General features: G+C 56.8%; 1 protein-coding gene across 1 annotated transcript in view; it reads left to right on the top strand.

The window, feature by feature from the left end:
• The window catches only part of AJAP1 (adherens junctions associated protein 1), a 36,283-nt gene continuing 11,589 nt past the window's right edge, over positions 1-24,694 (top strand). The window contains exons 1-3 of the mRNA XM_027702139.1: positions 1-85; positions 15,753-16,429; positions 23,692-23,779. Coding sequence (XP_027557940.1) covers positions 57-85; positions 15,753-16,429; positions 23,692-23,779 — 794 coding nt within the window. The 5' untranslated portion in view covers positions 1-56. The remainder of the gene's footprint in view (positions 86-15,752; positions 16,430-23,691; positions 23,780-24,694) is intronic.

A 24,694-nucleotide genomic window follows, 5' to 3' on the forward strand; every position in this document is an offset into this window, starting at 1 on the left:
GGATGGAGCGCTGAGGCGCTGAGCCCCGCCGGGCCGGGCCGGGCCGAGACGTGACGATGTGGATGCGACGGCTCCCGGGAAGCAGGTAGGGCCGGGGAGCGGCGGCCCCGCGGGGCAGCGCCGGGCGCATCCCGCCGCCGGGCGCGCTCGGGGAGCGGCGGAGTTAAACCGTGAACTTGGAGCGGGGAGCGGGGAGCGGGATGGGGAGCGGGATGGGGAGCGGTGTGCGGAGCGGAGCGGCGAGCGCGCGGTGCAGCCGGCGGCTGCCGGCGCGTCCGGGGAGCGCGGCCGGTTCTCGCTCCGCGCGGTGCCGGCGCTCCCCCCCGCCCGGCTCGCCCGCTCCGCTCGCCCGCCCTGCCCGGGAGATGGATCCGCGCTCCCTGTCCCCTCGCCGGCTGCTCGCTCCCCTCTGGCCGCCCTGGCGGGGGCCGCTCGGGGGAAGGGGCCGGGGGGCGGCCGGGACGCGGGCGGATGGATGGATGGATGGATGAATGGATGGACGGATGGATGGATGTGTTTGGGAGATTAATCGAGAATTGCAAAGCAGAGGAGACGGAGGCAAACTGTTACGTAACACATTTTCATTACCGCTGCGAAGTCATCTGAGCCGAAATCTTATTATTTCCATGGTGCTGTGGCTGGAGAGCCCCGGCCCCTGCCTGTGCGCGGCCCCGGAGCCACAGCAGTACCTGGGGTTTGGTGGTTTAAGCCCATCTCGGTGGAATCGAGTGAAAGCAGCAGCGGGTTAAACAAGTGAGACCCTAAGGAAAAGTGAGATCCACGATCCGTTCCGCTCCCCCCAGCCCGGTTTTGTGTTTAGAAAGTCCGGGATTTGAGCGGTTGTGTGAGGCAGGGGCTAAACCCCAAACCTCCCCCTGCCGAACGGGACGGTGGTTCTGGCATGTCACCTGCTCCTGCGAGAGGGGTCCCAAGGCGAGGGGTCCCGAGCAGCCACCCCGCTACCGCAGCTCGTGCCAGGCCCCGCGGCTGCTCCCCAAGGAGCAGGACTGAGTGCCCGGGGGGCTGCGGGGTGAGCGGATGGATGGATGGATGGAGCCCCGCCACCACCCCTACCCCACGCAGCACCTCGGGGAACCCACCAGCCCGCGCTGCCCCCCACGCCCCTGCGCTCCAGCAGATCGTGGCTGTGGCTCGGGGGCACGGAGGGAGGCGGGCAGGGCCCCCCGAACGCCGCGGGCAGCGAGCGGTGATGCGAGAGGCCTTTGTCCGTCACCCCTGGCGAGTCACTGGAGGCTTTGTCCGTCTGCCCGAGCTGTGGATGGAGTCCTGGGGGGTGAAACCTGAACTGAGGTTTTGTCTGTGCCGAGGAGTTGGGGGAGGCCCTCGGCCTCTCTGTTACCCTGGCGTGTGCCGTGCCGTGTATTCCAGCGGCACGTGGCGAGCCGGCTCCCGTTCCCCGAGCTTTGTCCCGTGCCCTTGGCTGGGGCACCCTGATGGCCCGGGCACGTGAGCGCCTTCACGCTGCCGCCAGAGATGTCTGTTTGTCTGTCCGCCAAGGATGTGCTGCTGTGTGTGGGAAGGACAGAGTCCGTGGTGATGTAGTGACCTTAGGAATTCCTCCTGGGGAAAGCACCTGAAGGTTTTCTTAGGGTGCCTCGTGTCTGGATTTATCCTTGGCAGGTGAAAAGCCCGTTTCCCAGGGCTGGAGCGACAGAAGGCTGTAATCTTGGGAACAGAGGATGCCCTCTGCTTTGTTATTTTTGAGCAGAGTTTAGCAAATGGGAACGGGAGCCCTCTGCTTGCTTCCCTCCTCGATTCATTTGCCTTGTGAATTTCTGTGCTGTTCCTCCTGGATCCCCAGCGCCAGGCTGTCCTCCCCACCACCTCATCAGCTTCCAGTCCCTCCCTGTTTTATTTTTAATAAGAGATAACTTTACTGCTAACCTTGCCTGCTGCTCTCCCTTCTCTCTAACTCTAATTGCTTCTGGCTTTATTTCTGACATTTCCCATGTCATTTCTCCTCATTTTCTTGAAGACTACTAGAAAAATAGCTCCAGGAGAAGCAGTGGAGCTTTGCAGTGCCCGTTTCACCCTGCACAGCCTCTGCCTGGAGCGGCTGCCTGCGGCAGGGAGATGGTACCCTGCTGCTCCTTTCAAGTCGGATCCCTTTCGCCCCGGGGCAGTAGCAGTGCCTGACCTCGTGTTGAGCTGGGGTCCTCTGCTGGGGAGGGCAAGACCTGTGCAACTGCATCGCTCGGAATTATTCGGTTCACGCGAAGGGGAGCTGCTGCTCTCCATTTTGGAGCGGGGCTGGGTGAGCAGCGTTGCCCTGAAAGCCCCCGCGAGGTCCCAGGGATGCTCCGGCCCTGCGCCGCCCTTGGCAGGTGTGGGTGCTGCGGGGCAAAGCCTGTTCTTTGTGGGGACGGCGGCGGCCCCGTCGCTCCCCGCGTGTACGGGGACATACGTGTGCGTGCACACGCCTGCGTCAGTGCCTGCGCGCCTGCGAGGGCACGGCACCTTCTGCTGCTGGGCTGCCAGCTCTGCCGAGGACTTCCCCTCCATAGCTGCGAGTATAATGTTTTAAACAATATGCCACGGTTTTTACAGCATCGAGCTCCGGAGTGATTTGCAGTAGGAGTAAAACCACCGCTTGCAATTTCTCGGCGATTGTATAAAACAACTCATTAAAAGGCATACATCCCTGCGCATTGGCTCCGAGGAAACTTTATGGGCCTTGCAGTTACTGCCAAAGCAAACATTTTCCATGAATTTCACTCATCAGGTTCACGCTGTCAAATGTAGATTCAGCCGCTTGTCAAAGATGCAAGCCTTGCAGTCTGGGAAGTAATGAGAGCAGCAAGCAGTGGGAGTTAATGGCCTCCACTGAGGAGTCCTTACTCATCCCGCATCCACACAGGGGCTGAGCTGGCTGCTCCCAGGTGGATTGATTGCCACAGAAATTCATCTGGTGTCACCGGCTATGATACTTAACAGCCACAATAATGCTTGAATAAACTGCGCCGTTATGCAGCGGTTCATACCTCGCGCCGGCAGCAATTTCCCTCATGAGCGAGGGGAGCGGCGCGGGGCTCCGGCAGCACTTCCCAGAGCATGAATAATTGTTGTAATAACGCCGGAGCCACCACGTTTCCTTTGTGGTGCCTCCGGTGGGGCGACGGGTGGGAGCTGTCGTGGTGCTGCCGCTGGCCTGGGATGCTCGGGGGCTGTCACAGCCACCCTGCCGGCCCTCGGCGTGCGGGACACGAGGCGGGCGAGCTGTTGGTCCGGCTGCTCCCGGCACTGGGGCACCACGGCTGGGCTCTGCCTTATGTAATGGTCACCTGCTGGAAAGGAGGAGTTGCTGATGTTCCTCCAGAGCCCAGCCTGGAGCAGGGAATGGCAGCAAGGCAGAGGCCAGCTCTCCAGCCTGGTTCCCGTCTTCCCTCACCCAACCCGATCTGCGAGCTCTCTCAGCGTGGCTTGTTTACCTCGGTATCTGTAGGGTGCACACGTTTACAGGGCGGTGGTGAGCACTGCCAGTGGCTCCCAAGGACAGCTTTGTAGGGTGTGAATAATCCATGGGACTTCCAACAGGTCTGAGGTTCATTATGGAAATGTATGCGTGCCTAAGTCTTTAAATATAGCTAATGGGAGAAGGACTGGGAGGAGAGATTACGGGAATCAATGTGCTGAGCCAGAGGAGCAGGAGCTGCTCTGCTCTGGGTTGTGGTGCCTGTTGTTCTCCTTGACAGCTGGTGGTCACCAAGTAGGTGACAGCAGTTCAAGCCCAACAGAGTTTGGTTTTGACAGCAAAACTCTTCTAGCAGGATAATTCCTGGAGGCCGAGTGTGTTGGGTGGGATCAGTGGATGGAGCTGCCTCATTGGTGCTTTCACCCCCTCCTTTAAAACAAAGGGGTTTTTATTCTGTCTTTCTTTCCATCTTTCCTTCCATTTTCCTTCCCTCACTGTGCTGGGTGGCACTGCTGGGAGGGGGTTTCTGGCCAAGCCCGGTGTCCCAGCAGCCACTGCAGGTTTTCCAGGGGATGTTCCCAAAGCTGCTGCTTGGCCCTTCCTTGCCTTGGCTCACTGTTTTCATCAGAGTGACTTTTTTCACTGAAATAATGTTAAACTCTGGACCTGAACTACGTCCTTAAAAATGGAATTCAAGTTGATATGAATATTTCCTGTGGCTCTTCTTACCGGGACCTGCACCTACAGACTTTGATAGCTTATATAATTTCCTGTGATGGAGATGTACTTCATCTAATTTCACTTGGAAATGCATTGATTAAATCAGAACTGCTGAGAGATTTAAACTGAGTCTCAGTGGCCTGAACTTAACCGTGGGAGGTTTACCTGCCTTCATCCTTCAACATTAATTTGGTTTTATGAGGATTCCTTGTGAAATGAGGTTTTGTCTGCTGCTGAATCTCTCCTGCTCTCTGGGTTTCTCAGTTGCTTTCCCTGGCTCTGCGAGGCGACGCCGCGCTAAAGCCTCGTTTCAACGCCTTCGAGTGGGGACACGGCAGGAACCGATGGGCATTTTGGCTCCATCTCCCCCCACTGTCTCACAGGGCTGCCCAGGCTGGAGGCAAAGTGCCCGTGCTGCCCGTGGCGTGGTGGCAGGGCTGGGCGCTGTGCAGGGGCACGTTCACCTGGGACCAGGGCTGCTGGACGGGGTGCTCTGGGAGCAGGGTGGAGACACACCTCCAGTGCAGCTGGATGTGTCTTCCCAGCAGTGCTGAGGGATTTGGCATTTCTGGTCCCAAGCAACAGTGAGAAAAGGAGGAGAGGCACAGCTTGGCTGGAGGTGGATGAGCAGCTCCATGGAGACGAGCAGGGACAGGGTCTGCAGGCACTGTGTGTCCGGGGCTGGAGGCCAAAGCACCCCCTGGGACTTGCCTGAGGACTTAAAAAAACAAATAAAGCCAGTCATTCACAAAGTGCTCATTTCCAACTCCGATCTGCAAAATGTCTCCTTGTGACTCGGAGATGATGCGTAGGCAGGAGATACGCTTTGACATGCGATGATTTTTGTTGAAGTTTGCTCTGAAGGTCTTTCTCAGCAGCTCTGCTTTCCTGGCAGTGTTGGAGCATCCCGGCGGCACCGTGTCCCTTCTGCCAGTGGCTGCTGTGTCCCCATAAGCCAAAACCATTGGGAGCAGAAGCTGTTCCCTGGCGCAGCATCTCTGTGGGTATGGGAAGGACTCTTCATCTCCTGCTGCAGAAGCTGGCAGGGAGGAAAAGCAGAGCCTTGGCTGCAGAGCTGCTCCGGACGCCGGCTGAAGCATCCACGGGATGAGCCTTAGCTGTGGCAAGGTGGGAGCAGTGAAGGTTCCCTGGCCTGGCTGCGGTGCCAGAGCTGCCAACTCCACTGACTTCCAAATACAGGCTGAGGAGAAGTTGCTTCAAAAACAACACGTCGTCTGGGAGTGGCGAGGTGCTTCCTGCAAGAGAGAGACAAGTTTGGATCCTTGAGGTGGAAAAACAGGAGCTCACTGGAGGGCACGTGCCCTAGCACAAGAGAAGCAAGGGGATGGGGACATGCTGGCACAGAGACCCACGGTGAGGAGTGACTGTGTGCTGTGGGACACTGGCAGCACAGCACACACACGTGCCAGGTGGGAGAGTGGATCTGTGGTGCTCAGTTAAGGCTTGTTGGGGATCGATGGCTCCTGTCCATGAGGGTATTGGCTGTGCCTCTTCTGCAGCATCCTGGGATGGTCAGGAGAAACTCCAGGCGTGGTTTATGGCCCTGTAAGTTGGGAATGTGGCTGTGTAATGCTGGCTTAGGAGCTGTGCAGAGCTGCTGTGCTCGGCGTGGGAGGGCTGGGGACTCGCTGCTCGGCGGCGCCGGTGAGAGCAAACGGTGCTAATTGATGTTGCCACTTGACTGCACGTCATTCAGGTTGAAGATGTGACAAGGTTGGGGGGAGCCCGGGTTATTCCCCCCGGGATTTGCCTGCCTGGTGAGCCGAGCCTCCTGCAAGCACGGCTTCCTCAGGGACACGTTCCATAATTGCCGGAGTCCCGTCCGTGACCTCAGCCCTGCTCCCGGAGCCTGCGATAGCATCTCTGCTCCTCTGCAGCACTCGAGTAATGAAGCGTCGGTTAATTGACATGGATGAGGACATCCACTTAGGGACCCACCAGAACATGGGTGATTAATGCCGGGAGATGAGGCCGTGCATCCCGCTGGGAGCGTGGTCAGCTCTGCCTCTTCTTGGCCAGAGCCAGAGCACTGCTGAGTCTGCAGCGGTGGGATGTTGTGTAGGGAAAGTGCGGCCATTCCGGATGTGTTATTTTGGGAAGAGCTCTCAAAGAGAATCAACCCCTTTTCTACAAGTATCTGCCATTCATGGGTTTTCCAGTTTTCCGTGGGAAGGACGAGGATGAGTTACTCATCATCTTGTTTCTGGGCTTTGTAAGAGGCTCTACTCCTCCAACATAATGTACTCAGGACTTACTCTGGGTTCCTGTCAAAGTGGCATATTCTCTGGCAAAATCAATTTTGCTAATTTTGATGGATGAGGAGTGGAAGTGAGGCTGCTGGCTCAGGGGCCTTTGAAGGAAGCTGAGATACTGAGGGATGCAGGAGGTCATCCCCTGCTGCTGACCCGTCAGAGATAATGCTCCGAAAGTTTAATCTCTCCCACAAAGGGGATTATTGTTTTTTTAATGAGATGCAGAACACAATGATTCCTGACTCACAGGACTTGCCCCCAGTGGCACGGTGTTCTTGAGGTGCTGGAGGCTTCTCCTCACCATCACCTTGATCCACCAGGATTTTGCCACGGGTGGAATGGGAGAGCCTGTGAGCTGGCTGGATGCTGTATATGCAGTGAGGTGACCATGGCAGGGAGAAAGGCTCTTCTTTGTGGAAAAGAAATTGCTTGGTGCTAAAAGGGGATTTAAAACTCTCTGTGACAGGATCAAGAGTCTTTGCCCCAGAGTTCATTTCCGCTGCCTTTGCTTTCTATTTTGGCTTGGCTTTTTCAACATCTTTTTGGGCTGTTCGCGTTTCTCTGTGCTGTGTGTCACACTGAGCCTTCTCTGGTGGTGGGATGTCCCCAGGAGGGGCTGGGCAGAGCTGGTGCTGTCTCGGGAGCAGGGGGCTGGGAACTCCCCAGCACTGGGCTGCAGCTGGAGCCTCAGCCAGGCAACACAGCGCCCTGTGCTCAGCTCCCAGCTCCCAACTCCCAGGCCTTGGCTCTCTCCTGGCTTCCCTGCTGACATTTCACACCTTCAAAGAGAGCTCTGCTGCTCCATTTTTTCCCCATTGTATTTCTTGCTCCATAAAAGCCATCTGTGCCTCTCTCTCTGCTTTCAGAGGCTTCATTCCTCTCACCTCCATTTCTGTAAGAGTTTCAGGAGCTTTTGAAACTCTTGACATGTTCCCTGTGTTCATTCCTGGGGATGGCTGCTGAGGTTTCCCGGCAGGCTACGCATCCCTGGGCTTCCAGGGACTTCTTGGGAGAAAGACAGGTCTGGATCTCACTCACTCCACTGCAAATTGAGAGCAGCTCCACCAGGAGACCATGGTGCTGGAGTGAAGACCTGAGTTAGTTGGATTTCCCTGTGCAGACATCCAACCTTTGCCATGGGAAGGGGTCAGTGGGCCCTGTGCTGGTCTTCCAGACACGTCCAGCAGGTCAGTGTTTATCTTCGCTCCTGGGAAGGCAGGGCTCTTTGGGAGTTCATCATGAAAAATCCCACTAGGAGATATATTCTCCTGATTGTGTTCCATGGTTGGCGGGATTTCCCGTTGATACAGATCCTGCAGTGGGCTCTGATGCACAGCTCCTGCAAAGACACATTGTGTTACAACAACGCCACAGACCTCTTTTAATTATTTTGTTTTAAAGCTCATTAAGCTGCTACTTTAGATGTACTGAGCCAACTTACCTTATTTTTTTAGATCAGGGCATTTCCTGCACTCGTTGTAATGATGCTCTTGGGCACGTTCATTTAGAAAATAAGATTATTTACGTAGGAAGCAGCAGGGTTAAAGGGCAGTGTAAGCTGTAGCTTGTGCCATGGTTTTCCTCTCTGTGGGTCCTTCAGAGCTGAGGGCTGGGTTGAATTAGTCGCTGTCTCTTAGAATCACTTTGTGGATATGCATTCAGAGGAGGGAAACCCCTCATAAGGCTCCAGCTCTAGTCTGAGATCGGGCAGGATTATTGCAATCCTGGTGGGGAGAGCCTCACTTCTTCCATCCAACCTCATCATATCCCACAGTGTTTGGGCACTGCATCCTGCTTGGATACCCCAATGGGGTGGTCCCTTTATCCGAGGAGGAGGCCTGATGATCCTGCAGGATGGCAGACATGTGGCAAAGGAAGAAAATTCATGAGCAAAGCAGGGAAAGCAGAAATTCCTTGGCTGGTGGCTGCAGGGAAATGCACCATCCTGCCCAGCCACTGGCCTTATTTATTGTGGGCAGCATTAGGGATGATTTCCGAGCTCTGGGTTTAACATGCTCATTGCAGTCGCATTTCCTCAGCAGACCAGTTTTTCCATGTGTTTGGTATATGGGGGAGTGTTTTCTGCTCCCGTGATGGGGATGGGAGAGGGCAGCACCATCCTGTGTGCTGGGACCTCCCAGGTCGGTGTGATTTTGTGGTGCCCGTGAGGAGGTGGAATACATGAGGAGATTTAAGAGGAAGCTAAAATAAGGGGGAAACCCTGATTTCCTTAGATTTATGGGTTGTTTTTAGTATCAGCAATAGCAGAGCTTGAAGCTGTGGCTTTTCAACAAGATTTTGGTGGACGTGGAAATGTGAAACTTCCCAGCAGGTTGTGTCTGAGCTGGAGCTCTTATTGCTGCCTGGTCCCCAGCACTGGCGCAGAACTCAGGGGGGGACAAGTGGAGTAACTTGGCGACAGGTGCAGGTTTGGGCTGGAAAGCCAGTGCTCACAAACCCCCTTTATCCGGGCGGGACAAAAGCTGAGTGTTATCGCCGGCGGGTTGATGAAATGCCCACTGTCCAGCCCTGCCACGCTAAATGCACCCAGTGTTTGCCGGGGGGCGGCGGCGGGGGAAGCAGCGGCTGCGCTGTGCCCGCTGAGGGGGATGTTCCATCAGCACCCACACTGTGCCCTCTGAGGGGATGCTCCAGCAGCACCCACACTGTGCCCTCTGAGGGGGGATCCTCCAGCAGCACCCACACTGTGCCCTCTGAGGGGATGCTCCAGCCCACTGAGGGGATCCTCCAGCAGCACCCACACTGTGCCCACTGAGGGGATGCTCCAGCAGCACCCACATCATGCCCACTGAGGGGGATGCTCCAGCAGAACCCACACTGTGCCCGCTGAGGGGGGATCCTCCAGCAGCACCCACACTGTGCCCGCTGAGGGGATGCTCCAGCAGCACCCACACTGTGCCCTCTGAGAGGGATCCTCCAGCAGTACCCACACTGTGCCCACCGTGGGCACATTCTACAGCAGATGTCATGCCCCTGTCTAGAGCAAGTTGAGCTGGGCTGGCCATCATGGGTGGTGTTGGCCAGCTCGCTGCGTAAGCTCAGCTCTCATGCTCATCCCCAGGCCGACCGCAGGCACTGGACCCTTTGTCCTGTCAGTGTCCTTTACAGTCTTTGAAATGGGAACTGAACTTGAAACCTCGGGTTAAAGGTTGGCTTGGCTTTGGCAGCGAGTGGGAATGTAGAGCCAACCGGCTCTTGCCTTCGCAGCAATGCCATGTGCACCCACTGTTGTCCACTCCATTTTTCTCTCCCCCACGTTGCTCTGCCAGACCCTGAGTCTTCCCAGGGTGCAGGGGTGGGATGTGCCGGAGGGGTCCCTTGCTGGTGGGCTCCAGCACCAGCCCCAGGCACCTGAAGAAGGGCTTTGCCCTTCCTGTGCCTCCAGCGAAGGACGGGCCCGGAGGCGAGAGGAGCCGGGGCCGCTGCGGCGCCAGAGCCGAGCGCTGCCGGCGTTGGCAGGGCTGCACCTCCCGCATCAGCACATTGGCTGATGGTACCGCTGGGTATTAATTATGCCTTCCGCACTCGCGGCTATTCAAATGGTAAAATTGTTTATTTGCAGCTGGGTGAGCTCAAGGCAGAGGCAGAAGAGCGAGCAGCTCCCCTCCACCGCGGCCGCCCTCCTGCCCCCCTCTCACGGCTCCCCAGGCACAGCCAGGGATGGATCCAGCCACCTCCATCCTGGCATTTCCATCCTGGGGGCACCGCTGACTTCCCAGCCCCAGCTGACCCCTTTCCGTCCCCTTTTCCCAGGGAAGTGGGTGTTTGCTGTCTGCCAGGCTGTGGCAGTGTGGCGGTGAGGATTCTACCTATTTCACCCTCTGCTGATTTCCCTCCATGATAAATCCCATCCCCTCCGCTGCGGGAAGCAGCGTCAGTTTAATTACTTGTGGGGAGAAGGGGGCAGCGAAGGAACTTAGGACTTGTTTTAAATATCACTTTTATTAGCAGGTAATCCTGAAGCTCAGGTCTGTAATATAGATAGGTAGTGATGTGGCACATTTAATTTACTTAGGTGCTACTATGTGTCAGCCTTTGTGCCTTAAGTCCCAGTCCTGGCTTTAAAGAGCTTGGCAACCATATTTTCACAAATTTGTAATTATCTTGGAAGAAGTTGGGGCTGCAGACAGCGCAGTGAATAGTATGTTCCCAGTTCTCACTGGGTCTGGGATCAGAGCGACTCATCCCAGAGCTCAGAAAGGTCCCCATGGTGCCATTGATGCTGGTGGTGCGGTGTAGGACATGCTGGGTGCCCCACTGGGGTGGTCCACAAGGTCTCCTGCTGATCTCATGGTGTAACTTGTCACGTGCCTTTTGGCACCCAGCCATGCTGCCCTTGGATGGGAACGTGCATCTTCCCTCCTCCCAGCCCTGGGGAGGGTCCCAGTCCAGCCTGGGGCGCAGGACAGCGATGCTCTGTTTCCCTGGCAGTGGTTGGTAGTGCGACAGCAAAGGACAGTTGCTGCACTGCAGGGATTGTTGCACAGGACAGCGGGATGGAGAGGAGAGCGGCTGCGGTTGGGGCTGCAGTCCCCACCTCAGAGGACAAACAATTGCAGGCCAAGTATCTGCCACTGAAGTTTTCCCCTCTTCCTCCTGCTCCAGCGTGAAAGTCACCCGTGGGATGCAGCGGCCTCATTCCATTCCGTATGCAGCGAGTTCCTGCACGTCCTCTCATAACGTGCCGTGCTCCGAACGCCTTTGTAGGACACACAGCCACACTGCCAAGGAGGCTTTTCCTAGAGCATGGCAGAGCGTGGCACCCACTTCCCTGCCGTGTCATGCCTGGCTCAAGCAAACATCACCCCATCTCTCTGGCCACGGCTCCTGCTCCTGCTCCAGGCATTCACAGGAATATTTCTGTCTCTGCCTCGCTCAGTGTTTGGAGATATGAAATGCTCAGAGTTCGTAAATCAGCCCAACAAGGACATAACCTTGATTCCCCGAGCAATACCGATAGATTAGCTAACGGGAGGCATGAAATGGAAGAATGGCTCCACTTGTATAATTCTGCATTAAAAATCAGCCTATTCTGCAGTTAATGCTCCTGTGAAGTGTCTCCACAGGCAGGGGAGAAAGGGGCTGGTGCTGGAGAGCAAACAAGGACCTTATGAAAGGGACTGCACTCGAGTGAGCCTTTGAGGCTTCGGGGAAGTGGGTTAGTGCTGACGGGTGGTGTTTTGATGTTTGTCAAAGCCACGATCCCAGTTAATTCTCAGACACGTTACCAGAGCTGGGGGTTTCTGGGAGCACGGTGGGTGCGCTGCATTAACCTGTGTCCTGTCTGCAGTACCAGGGCTCCCCAAGGTGCCACCATCCTCTGAAGGTCCCTGGCACTGGGGCAGGCACTCTTCTGTCCCACTTCATGCTGGATACTCCTGCTTTCCCTCCCTGCACGTGGAGGTTGGCACCACGTGTGCAGTGGCGGCAGCAGCTGAGTTCCACGGCAGCCTCTTCCCGACTGCCGAAGGCAGCGGCGAGCTCGTGTCCTCCAGCATCCTTGAAATTAATCTCTCTCTCAAGTGCCAACTGTCCTCCTCTTCAAAGCACACGGCTGCAGCTGGAAGGATTCAGGAAGGGGTTTCATACAGAGGAGGGCTCTGAAAGGTGTCGCGTTGGGCGTGGAGGCTGCAGTGGCTCCAGCCTCTGCAGTGGCACCTTTGGCACCCACTGCTCCATCACCTTTGGAACAGATGGACTCAGCAAAGAGTCCCAGAGTGCCTGGTGTGCCCCATCCATGGCATTTGCACAGTGGTTTCCTTGAAATCTGCTCTTGTGCTCCTGACAGGTAAATACCTGTAGAAGTTCCCCTTCCTGTGTGGGAGTGCAGCTGCCTCGCTGTCCACGGAGCCACGGGAGTGGATTTGTGGTTGGTGGGACCAAAGGCCTCGGGTGAGGAGAGCAAGGAAGGGAGTTCATCTTCTCAAATATCTCTGCTACACGTTTCTTTTTCCAGCCCAGTTTCAGAGTTGTGCTGAATTTTTCCTTGAGTTTGAGAAGTATTTTGGGATAACATTCCCATGTACCTCCAAGATGGGAAAAGAAGTAATGTGAAAATTGCCCACGCTCCCCAAATCTCTTTGCAAGAAAGCTTGTATGTGTTTATGGGGGTGTCAGGAATAACCAAATCCCTGATTCCTGAGTGAGCAGCATAACCAAGGCCTTTCCCAATGTATCTCTCTGGCCCTCACGTACTCCCAGCCAGGGCTGGCTCTGTGCCCCCAAACCAAGGCAGATGGGTGCTACGTGTGTGTCTGGACAATGTGCTCCCTTCCCTGTGCTAGAGCCTCTCTTTGGGTGCAGTTAGGGAGTGATCCCTTGTGGTGGGAGCAGTGGAGGATCCTCTGGCTCTGCTCTGCCTCCAGTGAGGGGCAGCTTGTGCCCTGGAGAGGTGTTTGAGCTGTTTGATGTCTCGGAGAGGCTGGAATGCCCTCCCAGGCTCTGAGCAGTGGTGCTCACGCTCCCAGGAGGCTCCCGATGCTCCTCTTCTGCCTGTTTGGGCGGCAGGGAGGTGGAGATGTGGGGGCTCCCCGGGCACTGTGCCGTGCTGTGCCAGTTGCGGGAGGCTCTCGTGGAACAGCCCAGGTTTTCTGGGGCAAGGACACGGTGGCAGGAGCTCCAGGTGGGATATGTCCCCGCTCCCAGGGTGCCTTTGGGACGTGTCTCTCTCGCTGCCCTGCCTCGGCAGGGTGCTGGTTCAGGGTGGGGGGCTGAGGGGTGGCAGGGGAGGGCCGGGTGGTCCCGCCGCTGGCCGTGCCACGCGCTGCCGCATCCATCCCCGCCGCCGCGCCGGGCACATCACGCTGCGTTGCCAAGACAACAGCAACTCCTACACGCTGCTATTTATTCTGAAGGACACTTGCTCTTATCTGTTGTTGCAAAGCCCTCAGAAGATCGCATGCCACGCAGAATTCCTCCGAGGTAACCAGGCTCGCTGATTCCGTCCCTGAATCCGTCTCCTGGGGCTGTGGCAGCCAGCAGGGTGGCCAGGAGGGTGCTCCTGGGGTGACAGCCCCTTGTCTGGCACCGCTCGAAGGGACACAGGTGGAAGGGTGACCCACACTGCCCCAAGGGCAGGGTGGGGTCTGCCCCATCTGGTTGTCCCCCACCATGTCCTTCCCGGTCACAGAGCCTCTGGCCAGGGGAGCAGTGGCAGGAGCAAGGGACACTTGCTGTTTGGGTATTACCGACGCTGCATGGCCACACTGGGACATGAGTTTCCAGCATGACCCAGGGGAAAACGAGGGTTGTACATTGGCTCTTCCCACGCATCCTCCTGATGCTGCCATGAACGATGCAGTGATGCTGGGGCAGGTCCCAGAGGAGCAAACCCCTGCAAGCTGCAGGCTGGAATGTCATGAGGAGGCAGGAGGAGATGGAAACAGGGAATAGCTGTTTTTTCCTGTGAGCTGCCAATCCCAAGCACCAAGAACCCACATTTTGTCTTTCAGCAGCTTCCAGGCAGTGGCTGGGATGCAGCAAGCCCCAGGTTTGGCTGGGCACATCTTCCTTTGCCCCGTTCATTAGCTGTTCATAAAAGCTTTGAGTTTGGGCAACACAGAGAGCTGGGAAGGGGACGAGATCTGGAGGTGGTCACAGGTGGTTAGAGGTGGCACTTGGGCATGAGTGACGTGCCAGGAGGTGCCCAGCACCTCTCCTTCCTTGCAAGGAGACATTTCAGGTGACGCTGGGGAGTTGGACAGAGGCTGAAATCGAGCCTGACATGCTGCTGGAGTGAACATGAGTGTTGCAAAGGTGAGTCCGTGTTTGATGCTCTGGCTGGAGCCTGAGCTCCTGACTTCTTGCCGGTGGAGACACAGCATTGCCTACAGCACATGGGGGACACTCTTCGTGCTGACACCGCTCTGCCAGCCTCTAAAAAAAACCCACCACCACCACGGTTTGGGTGGTTTGTGGTTTTTGAAAGCCTTGAAATCCTTCCTCCCCCAGCCCGAACTATTTTGGTTTCTGTTGTCTGTTTCTGGCTCTTCCCTTTCTCCTTCTGCACTCTTTCCCTGCGTTGCCTTCTCCCTCCCCAAAATAAATGCTGTTACGCTTTGAAAAAATACCCAATTAGGAAAAAAGCAGAGATCCTCTGAGCAGAAAAAGCCTGTGCTTGGGAGTATCCAGGTCAGCTCCTTTAGCTTCGCTTGCTCACGCACGGAGGGAGTGTACAAATGCTTCTGTCAACCAGATGCACATTCTGTCGTGCTCCCAAGGACTGTGCGGGCACCGCTGTGGAGGATTAGCCCGTTTAGCCATGTAAAGCTCTCATTAACTCCTGCTGAGTTCAACAAAAGTCTTTCTCGTGTAAAAGCTGAGTAAAATGGAGTAAAGATTTTTTTTGGGGCTTTGGCCTAATGATTTTTTTTTCCCAGGAAAAAAAAAACCAAAACAAACAACAACAAAAATTTGCTTATCAGGCATTTTCTTGCTGCTGTACGCGGGGCAGCATCTTAGAGGAGATGCGAGGGGAGCAGAGCCTCGTGGAGTGTGGTGCTGTTGGGGAAGGGAGGGGGCTGTGACGTGATGTGATGTGTTGGTGACATGTTACATCAAACCAAAATGGTAACTGCTGAGCCTGCTGGCAGCTCAGGGCATTTCCAGCTGCTCTGTGGCAGAGAGGGCAGTGAGAGGGGCTGCTTGTCCTGCCCTCCCTGTGCCCCAGGGTTGTGTTCGGCACCAGGTGCCGCGTGCCACAGCAGGGATGTGCCACGGCAGGGATGTGCCATGGCAGGGATGTGCCGTGCTCCGTGGGAGGATGCTCCTGCTGCGGTGTGGGCGACTGCCATAGTAGGAGAAGGGTTACATGTGCAAATGCAAGAGCCCACGGACTCATCTGCTCCAGCTCTTTGAGGGATTTACAGTGCTGCCTGTGGGGTGGCTCCTCGTGCCTGGCTTGGGAAGCAGGGGACAGGCTCCCCGATACCCCGGTGCTCTGCTCTGCCACCTGCTTTGGGTAATTCACCCAAAAGGGCTGTTTGGCTTCCTCAGTGCGTTTCCTGGTAAAACCCATCCTCAAGTGGTTCCCAGCTTTCCCAGACCAATTGAAAAGTCACGGTTGTGGATGGGGATCCTCGGTCTGCCATGTTTGTGGTGGTGGGTTTTGCAGTGGGAGGGGGCTCAGGGTGCCCTGTGATGTCATTCTGGGGGACTCTGTCTGGAGTGCCAGGGAGGGCCATGGGACCTGTGCGGGCTGGGGGCTGCTTTGGGCGGCTGGGTTTGGACGGCCAGGATGTGATGTGCTGGGAGGGAGCGCGGGGTTGCTGCCCTCCCCTTCTAACACCATCCCTGTCTGTCCACAGGTCAGGTTACCCGCTTGGAAGCCATGCTTGGATTTTAATAGCCATGTTCCACCTAGCCATGGACCTTGCCAGCTGCCAGCCCCCAGCCACCGGCACCGGGGGGAGGCTCTCACCGCGGCCGGCGCTCCGGCACAGACTGTCCCGCGGCTCGCTGTGGGGCGCGGGGAGCGGGGAGGAGCTGCGGCGCCCCGGGCCCCCCTGGACCTGCGCCCCCGCGCCCCCCCTGCAGAGACCCCGCTCCCGCCGGCCGCCCCTCACTGCCCCGCTGCCCGCCGGCCACCCCCTGCGCCGGCCGCGCTCCCGGAGGGGCCGGCGGCACCTGCGCGGCCGCGGCTTCGCCCCGCGGGACGGGCGGCCCACGGCGCTGCCCGAGGTCATCGTCTGGGGCCCCACGGGCGAGGAGGACTCCCTGGAGAGCAGCACCCTGCCCGGCGCCTTCGCCACCGCTGCCGCCACCACCACCACCACCGCCGCCGCCACGACCACCGCCACCACCGCCGCCGCCGCCGCCACCGCCGCCACGCCGCCCCGAGCGTCCCCCAGCACCCCGGCACCCGCGCCCGCCGGGGACGTGCCCCGCGGCAGCCCCGGCCGCACCAGCACCGCCGAACCGGCCGCCGGCCACAGCAGCGGAGGCAAAGACGCTCGGCCGCCCCGCGGGCTGGGAGACAGCACAGGTAGGACCTGCCGGGGGCCGGGGCGATGGCAGCGTCGTCGGGAGGGCTGGGGGGTCCTGGAGCGGAGGGGTCACCGTGAGACAAGTGTCCCGGTGTCAGCACTGCGTGGGACAGGAGTTAGTGTGACGTTAAAGAAAGGCTTGGAGGTGAACAGCAGCGCTGATTATCGCCTTTACCCGAGGTGTTTTCCAGCCGCTTGCTGTGTTTCCCCATTACAGGCTCCATCCACAGCCATCTCCCGTAATAGCGCCGAGCGCGGCGATGCCTTCCCCCAGCGCTGGCTGCTGCGTGGACATGGATGGGAAAGCTGCTTCACATTTATTGCAAATTATATTTGTTATTGCTGATATTAAACCGTGGGATATCAGTGGATAGTTTACAGAATTTACTCACTGTGCATCGACTGCTCTGAGCCCACTGTGATTTTCTAGTCAAAATGAAAAGGAATTTTATGGCCTAATCTTAATCCCAATTAATTTATCCAGCATGCCCTGCTTGGCAGAAAGAAACGGTGCAACCAGGATGTTGTTCCTGACTTAAAGGAGTTATTTATAGAGGCAAAATAACTCCCAACCTACACACCTTTCACGAACACTGGAATTGGCTGGATAGATTAGCGAGGGAGTATTGATAAGGGCTGCGGCGTGAGTCGCTCGCTGTGTGGTGAGATTGTCAGTCAGGTCTCCCCAGACCTGCCATGGGCAGTGCCTTCGGCCTGGGTGGCATCATCTGATCCAGGAGTGTGGGGTCCCGTGGGCTCTTTTCCCCTCTGCCTGCCCCAGCTGTGGGAGGATAACTGCTGGCATGTGCTGGGGCTCTGGGACTTACTGGAGTGAGCTGCCTTGTTTAGGCGGGGATGAGCCGGTGGTGCTGCCACCCACCCGCTGGTGCCACCCGCCAGTGCCACCACTGCTGTCCCGCCTGGCCACAGAACAACGGGAGCTGCAGCCCCGGCAGCTCCCAGGGGGCCCAGCTGCTTTAATCTGCTGGCTTTAGCTCTCATTAGGGGCTTTTTCCGGGATCGGAGTTTTTGCTAATTAACTTCTCTTTGAGCGGTGAATGTGATAAACTCCTTTACAGGGCTAAAGGCCCCGTTTGATCCCAGCCCGTCCACCCTCAGCTGAAAAGCTCCTGAGCTCTAGATCTGCTTTTTTGTTCCAGTGCTGGGGCTGAGAGCCCCGGAGGGCTCCCCACTCTCTCCCGGCAGGAGCACCGTGCCCCTGCCCTGCCTCGGGAGCGAGCAGCCGCCGCCGTCTCCAGACAGGGTCCGTGCTCTCGCCGGTTTTGCTGGCGCGGTGCCTGCGCGAGGCTGTGCAGCTCCCCAGCCCTGCTCCTGCTCTGTTATATAAGCTGTAGCGGCTGGAAGTGTTTGTTCTCTGCTGGGAAAAACATATGGCTACAAATGAGGATGAGGTAACTCGCCTGTACGGTTTATTTGCCTGAGCGAGCACTGCCAGTCCCTGTCCGGTGACGGGAGCCCGGGGCGGCTGTGACGCTGCTCTTGCTGCCTGTGGTCCCTCAGCTGTCCCTGGGCAGCTGCCCAGGGGGGTCGGGGTGGTCCCACCTGCGTGTGGCACCCACAGGAGCTGGGATCACCCCAGGAGCTGGCAGAGCTGTCCCAGAGATGTCCCACGGCCGTGCAGACCCACATTCCCTGCACGGAGCAGCTCCTGTCGTGCTGATGACAGTGCTGCTGCCCCCGAGTCCCTCCTGTGCTGTGTCCCTCTGTCCCTCCCTGTGTTGCTGGAGCAGGACTCACCTCTGGGCACCTGCTGATGCTGGGGGACTGTGGGGTCCTTGGGGTGCTCACAGCAAGGGGGACACTTGAGTGGAGGCAGCAGCACTCGCTGAGATGAACAACACAGCTCTGCTCTGTGACATCTTCCTCTCGCCCCCTTCCTCCTCGCTGAGAAGGAAAGAAAAAAACGCCAGAAACAATGTCTCCATGAGTTGCTGGCAGCAAAAACAAGCTTAAAAATATTCCTCCAGAATAGGAGTTATTCAGCTCATAGGCAGGAGAGATGGCACAGGAGTGATGGCTGGTGAGGCCTGGGATGAGAGGAGGGGCTGGCTCATGCCCTGGCTCAGTGGGTGCTGCCACAGGGGTTCAGGTGACCTGCAGCTCAGGTGTGCCTGTCCCGGTGCCACCCCTGCAGCACGGCACAGCACTGCTGGCATCAGCTGGGCACACAAGATGTTCACCCAGGCGTAGGTTATGCTTGTGCTTTTCAAAAATCTGCTTCCTTTTTCGGGGCTGTCATAATCGTTTTGCTCTGGAGCAGGGAAAGAGAGGAATAATTAAAATTCCAGCGTGCTGCAAGCGGGAAGGGCTGTGAGGAGCCCTCACCAGGCACTCTCTGCGTGGGCTGGGCTCCTCCACCAAGGCAGAGCATCCCCCAGTCCCACAGCCTCAGCCAAGGCAGAGGAGAGCGGAATGAATTGGAGCTGTCAGAGTGATGCAGGAATTGCACTCACTGGCTTGTCCGAGGCTCCTTTCAGAAGCATTAGGATAAAGCTGTCTTTAATTAGACCTTTAAGTGCTTTATAAGGCAGAAAACTCCACGTGCTGTCTGCTGCTCTCAGTGGTGTTTGATGGCTGGTGGCAGCACATTTGGCACCACGCTCTCCGAGCTCCTGATGGAGCTGGTGCTCAGGGACACCCCCTGCCCAGGGCTGGGGTGCTCCCAAGTGGAGGCAGGGGCTGCAAGGGTGTGAGTGTGAGCGCCCGCTGTGCCAGCAGCCAGATTTCAGCCCGTTTTGTCCCCAGCCCACCTGCTGCCCCCTCCCTGCCACCGGCTGGGAGCACGTTGGGAATAAATAGTCATAAAGACACGTTGGCTTCCTGCTGGGGATGACCCTGCCTCCAGAAAGAGGGTGCAGCAGGGGGGTGCTGGATGCGAGGAGATAGTGGATGCAAAAGGCTTCAAAGGAATTAATTAAAGATAAAATGTGTTTAAAAGAAGACCCTGGGCGGTGGGGATGGAGCTGCCTCTTTGATCCGCTGTGCCAAGGCGCGGGGAGATGCCGCAGCCGGAGGATGGAGGGGAGGTGAGGGGGCTGGATGGTGTCCCCTGGGCCAGCACAGCCGGTCGCCCTTCCCATGGGGTTCCCAAAGGATGCCTTGTAAGGTCGTGCATCAGCTGTAGTTCTCCTGAAGGGTGGAGGATGATGGTGGAAGCGAGGAAGGAGCATGGCCATCAGCTGAGCTCTCCCTGCGAGGGACCCTCCCTCCCTGGGATGCACAGATGGTGAGTGAGCCTCTGTACATCCTCCCACGTGCGTCTCAATGAGCCAGAAACTCTCCTCTGCTGCTCGCTGAGTATTTATTTCTCAGTGATATTTGCTGTAACACCTGAGAAGATAAGTCCCAGTGTCTTTAGCATAAGCCTCTAGGATCTTCCTTCTTGGCAAGAACATTAAGCAGCAGCAGCATGATATTTTCCTTCTTTTATCAGTCCAGCCCAAAATATTAGGAGGTTACCAGGAACCTTGGTGGGTTTTTTGCTGAAAAGCTGCATTTTTACCTCAGGATGACTAGCACTCCCTGGACTGGATTTTAGAATGACCACCCTGATTTACCAGGTGTAAAACCAAGGGGCAGGCATGGGAAGAGAGGACCCAAGGCAGTTCATGGCACAGTGAGTCAGGCAGCAGAGGAACTGGCTGTGCACTGGACCAAGGCTTTCGAAGAAGGCTCCTGCCACGTCTCCTCCCATTTATCTAGGCCTCGTGGCTTTTGTAAATTATTTTCCTTACAAGCTATTAACCAGCAGTAGGTTCGTGTTGTGGCCGAGTCTGGCTGATCCCCCCTGGGTGGCCACGACACACTCCTGATTGAATTGTTCTGTCCAAAAGCAGCTTTATCAGGGGATGAGGCTCTCGGGGCTCAGATGTGAGTTCTGATGGCTGGGGAAGCTGTAAAGCCTCTCAAGTCCAGCCAGTTTGCTCCAGACTCTCCACGACACTCAGGAGGAGGCATCGGCATCCCGCTGCCCAGGGCGTGTGAGAACAGAAGAAGGAGACTCATGTCAGGGATGAGGATGAGTGCAGAGCTCTGCTTCGGGGAGGGAGATCCACATGGCACATCTGCAGGAAGGGGCTGGGATGCTCGGGGCTGCCCTGGCCCGGTGCAGCCAGTATCTGGCACATAGTGGTAACCCCAGATTTCTCCCTGCCAAATGAAACAGAGCTGTTTTCTCCGGTTTTAATTTTATGCAGCTCCGAGGCCTTGACGAGGGTCTTCAAAGAGTTGTGGCTCGTAGCTGTTTTTATTGGGAAAATGAAAAATACAGGCTCCCTAACCAGAGCTGTTGAAATAAAGGCCTTGGGGGATAGAGGTTCTCTTTGTTTTTAATTAAGAGCTTATATCTCCTGTTCGCTGCCACTGCGTGCTCCTGCAGTAGCAAGACATTAGTCTCGAATGGATTTTCTCATGGAATTAATTCTGTTGATGCAGAGCTGTCCGGGAGCCGTTTCAAAAGGTGGCCAGAAAGGCCAAACCTCAGCGCTTTCATCTCAGCAGCAAATATATGGTCTTTAAAATAACAGATAAAAAAAAAGCCCTGGCACTGGCTTGCTCTGAGAAGATTGGGGTTTTGCCCAGGGTGTGGGGAACTGGGAGCTGGGTTGTGCTGCCTGCCGGGATGCTGTGGCCCCTCTCCCCCCACCGGGGGGGACGAGAAGGCCTGATGAGAGTGGAGCGCGCTCGGACGTCACGAGAGTGGAAAAACCCAGCAATATTTCAGCATTTCCGAGGGTTCAGAGAGCTCCTTTGAAGAGCTTTCCCTCCTGGCAGGCGGCACACGGAATTCTGCTGCACTAGCAGAAGCACAGGGGCTTGGACACACTCTCAGTTCCATTAAATACTTCTCCTGTAATTACCCTCCAGTTAAATGGTCACTGCGTCAAATCGCCTGGTAAAAGCCTCGGCGGGGGGAGCCCTCCCCGGCCCCTGGCAGGGCTGAGGTGTTTGCAGGTGCCATGACTGGTGCCGGGTGTCCCTCCCTGTCCTCCCGTGCCCGTGCCTGCCCTCCCTGCAGCTCCCTGCTTCCCCAGTTAATAATGTGTAATTACGTGGCCGCCGGGTTCCGTGGCCCACTGGGATCGGAGCTTTTGCCATGGAGATGAGCAAACAAAACCCTGGCACCGTAATCCCTGCTCCCAGGGTCCCTCTCTGGGGGCACAGTCCCTCACTGGGAGTTATGCCTGTGCCAGGCAGCTTCCCATGCTGGAGGAGGAGAAGGAGGATGATAATTTTGCTCTATGAGCTATTGATTTTATCTTCCAAGTCCCCTTCCTCCATCTGGTTGGGCTCCAAGGGCCATGCCTAAAATACTTCTTTGCCTTTGGCAGCATCTCTGTCCATCTCACCTGCCCCTCCAGGTGCTGTGTGTCCCTTTTGGGATGTTTTCATCTCCCAGGGTACCCCATCCATTAATCCCATCCCTTGCAGATTGGCTGTTTCTGTCTGATCTTACTCTACATTCTTTGAGGGCCCAGAGGAAAGGACTGGAAATATTTGCAAAGTAAGAATAAAGACCCAGTGGCCTTTATTGCAGTGAGTGTCGCTGTAGGGCTTCCCAGGGAACCATCCTGGTCACCTGTCAAGTCCAATCCCTCTGTCTGTCACCACTGTTGGGAGAAATATGTCCTGTCCCCTTGAAATCCCCCTGGGCACTGGTGCAGAATTAATACACGATGCAAAGGAACTTTCCTCTGTGCTGGTACATATGGCAACTTATGTATGTGATGGAGTCTAAAATTATCCAGCCCTTCTTAAAATCCATGTGTCCTGCTCGGAGGAGCTGCCATCTTTCCCAGAGCTCAGCCACCTGCAATCTGTTCTGCCTGTGCCTTTCCCATTACGTAAATGCAAGGATTAATTGCATCGTTAGGTTCTCCCGCGGCCCCGCCGCCGCTGCCTCAGCTCCCGGTGTTTCAGAAGGTCTCGTCCCCAACGCCGCTTCTGTTTTCAAAGGGATCGGCCGCCGGGCTGGTTCGATTTTTATTTTTAGAGCCTTTCCTTTTATCTTTTTCAGCAGCGTCCCACTGGGAGCTGCTCCAAGATTGCCACGCGGGACGCGGCTGGGCTGGCGCTGCCGGGGTGGGCGTCGCTGCTGACCCGGCACGGGCGGGTGTGAGCTGGGTGTGAGCTGCCAGCCGCGCTCCTCGGCCCCTTGGGACACGCTCCCATCGTCCCCATCCTCCGGGAACTCAAAGCGTGGGGCCAGAAGCCCTTCTCCACGCCTCACCTTCGGGAGGTTGGGTGCCAGTGGGAGGTGGGGAGCCCTGTGGTGGTTTCCCTGTGAATTCCCGTGGAGAGATGAAAGCCAGAGGTGGAGCAGCCGAGTACTGTGGCTCTGGCTCACGGGAGTTGGCTGCTGCCTGCCCGGGGCTGTGGGTGAATCCTTCCTGTGAGCAATGGCAGCCTCAGTGCTGCCCAGCTCTGCAGTCTGATGGCCCCCAGGCACCCCCAGCTCTGAGCTGTGGCCTCGACACTGACTCCATCCTTGCCCATGGACATGCAGCCAGGAGCCCGTGTGCTCTGGGGTGGGAAGGAGCTGTGATTCCCTTGTGTGAGCTGGGGCTGCTACGCACGTATGGCACAGATGCATCCATACATATATATATATATAAAACTGCTTATTTTCCTGTCATTCTGAGACTTATTTATTTATTAAAACTACCATCCATCAGGAGCTGCAACATCTGTTTGTGAAAAATAGCACATCCTTGGGCTGCAGCCAGGAAAAATCATTTCATTATGAAATTGCAACTGTAAGGCTGCACAGAATCACAAACATACTGTACAGCGAGCTGCTTTTGTTTCCAAACTGCTCATTAGGAATGATCCACGAGCCAAAATGATACCCCGTAGAAGGTGAAGAGGGGGAGATGAGCCCACCCGATGCACGGAGTGAGCAGCCATCAGCACCGTGATTATTATCCCTGGTGAATCCTGCACCCAGTGCAAGGCTGTGCTCGTCTCCCTTTCCGTCCCGGAGGGGAGACGTCTTCACTTCTCTTCCGTTCTTCGTGCCTAATTCGGGCTGACAAGGAACATACTTGAGAGGATAGGAAATGAGGAGCCCGGCTTACAGATCTTTTTGTGTGAGGCAGGAGGGAGGATTGCAGCGCCGCTGCCAGGGGCTGCGCGTGGCTGCACACCGGGAAGGGCTGCTGGGGGGCTGTGCAGGGTAGGGGGCTCTTCTGGGGTCCCCTCAGCTCCCATCCCCACTCTCTCTCATTTCTTCTCTCCACAGGTCTGGCAGTTCATCAGATAATCACTATTACTGTGTCCCTCATCATGGTCATAGCTGCGCTGATAACAACTCTTGTCTTAAAAAATTGGTAAGGTCCCTCCTGCTCTGCTTGGCTTGGAGGGGTGGTGGGGACAGGAATTTGTCCAGCTGTGAGTGCCAAATCCCCTGGCACCTGCTAGGATGGCTTTGGAAAGGCATTGCAGGAAGAAATGGTGGGTTTATAGTGAAATCTCAGAAGGAGGTTGGTGTACCAGGGTTCAGCCCCTGCAGCTCCCTGACCTCTCACCACCTGGCTGGTGGCTTTGGGTCCAGCACAGGGCTGGGGTTGGGTGGTCGAGTCCCATGTAGGACACGTGTGCATTGCCACTGCGGGGCTGAGCTGCGCTGTGATGGCTCCTGGACAGGTCAGAGCCCTGTGTTGGGCCACAGCAGGTGTTCCCGGGACCTGCCCGGTGCTGCCGGCAGCAACTCTGCTGCCTTCCCTAAGCAGCTTTGATGCTGCTCCTTAAATCCCCAGCCTAGCTCAGCAAGAACCAGCTGCATCTCCTGCCCTTCCCCAGGATCCCAGGGATGAAAGGGCACCTTCGGAGCCCCTCGGGTGCCATGGTTTGAAGCATGCCCCATCCCCCAGGGCACTCCTGCGCTCTTCCAGCTTCATTTGCTCCTGTTTATTCTCTCAGCGTGGCTGGGTGTATGGCAAAATAGGTTAGCTTTCGCTCCAGGCACTCCTCACTTTACCTATTTTCCCAGGGAAACTGGCCTACTTTGAGGTCAGCGTTGCTGGTGCAGCGACACGGCTGCAGCGCGGGGCTGGGCAGAGCGGCCGTGCGCTCCTGCCACTGGCTCTCTCCTCTGGCCCAGCCCAGCTCTCTGTGGGTGCTGCAGCAAATTGATTCCTGCATCCAGGAGGAAAATTAGAACACCAGGTTGATGAGGAGCCCGCTGGCTCCCCAGATGAGAGGAAAAGCTCTTTGCAGGGCTGTGGAGGCATCTCCATCTCAGC

Source organism: Neopelma chrysocephalum, unplaced genomic scaffold, assembly GCF_003984885.1.
Source record: "Neopelma chrysocephalum unplaced genomic scaffold, ASM398488v2 Primary Assembly neopelma1_180, whole genome shotgun sequence".
Taxonomy (NCBI): Eukaryota; Metazoa; Chordata; class Aves; order Passeriformes; family Pipridae; genus Neopelma; species Neopelma chrysocephalum.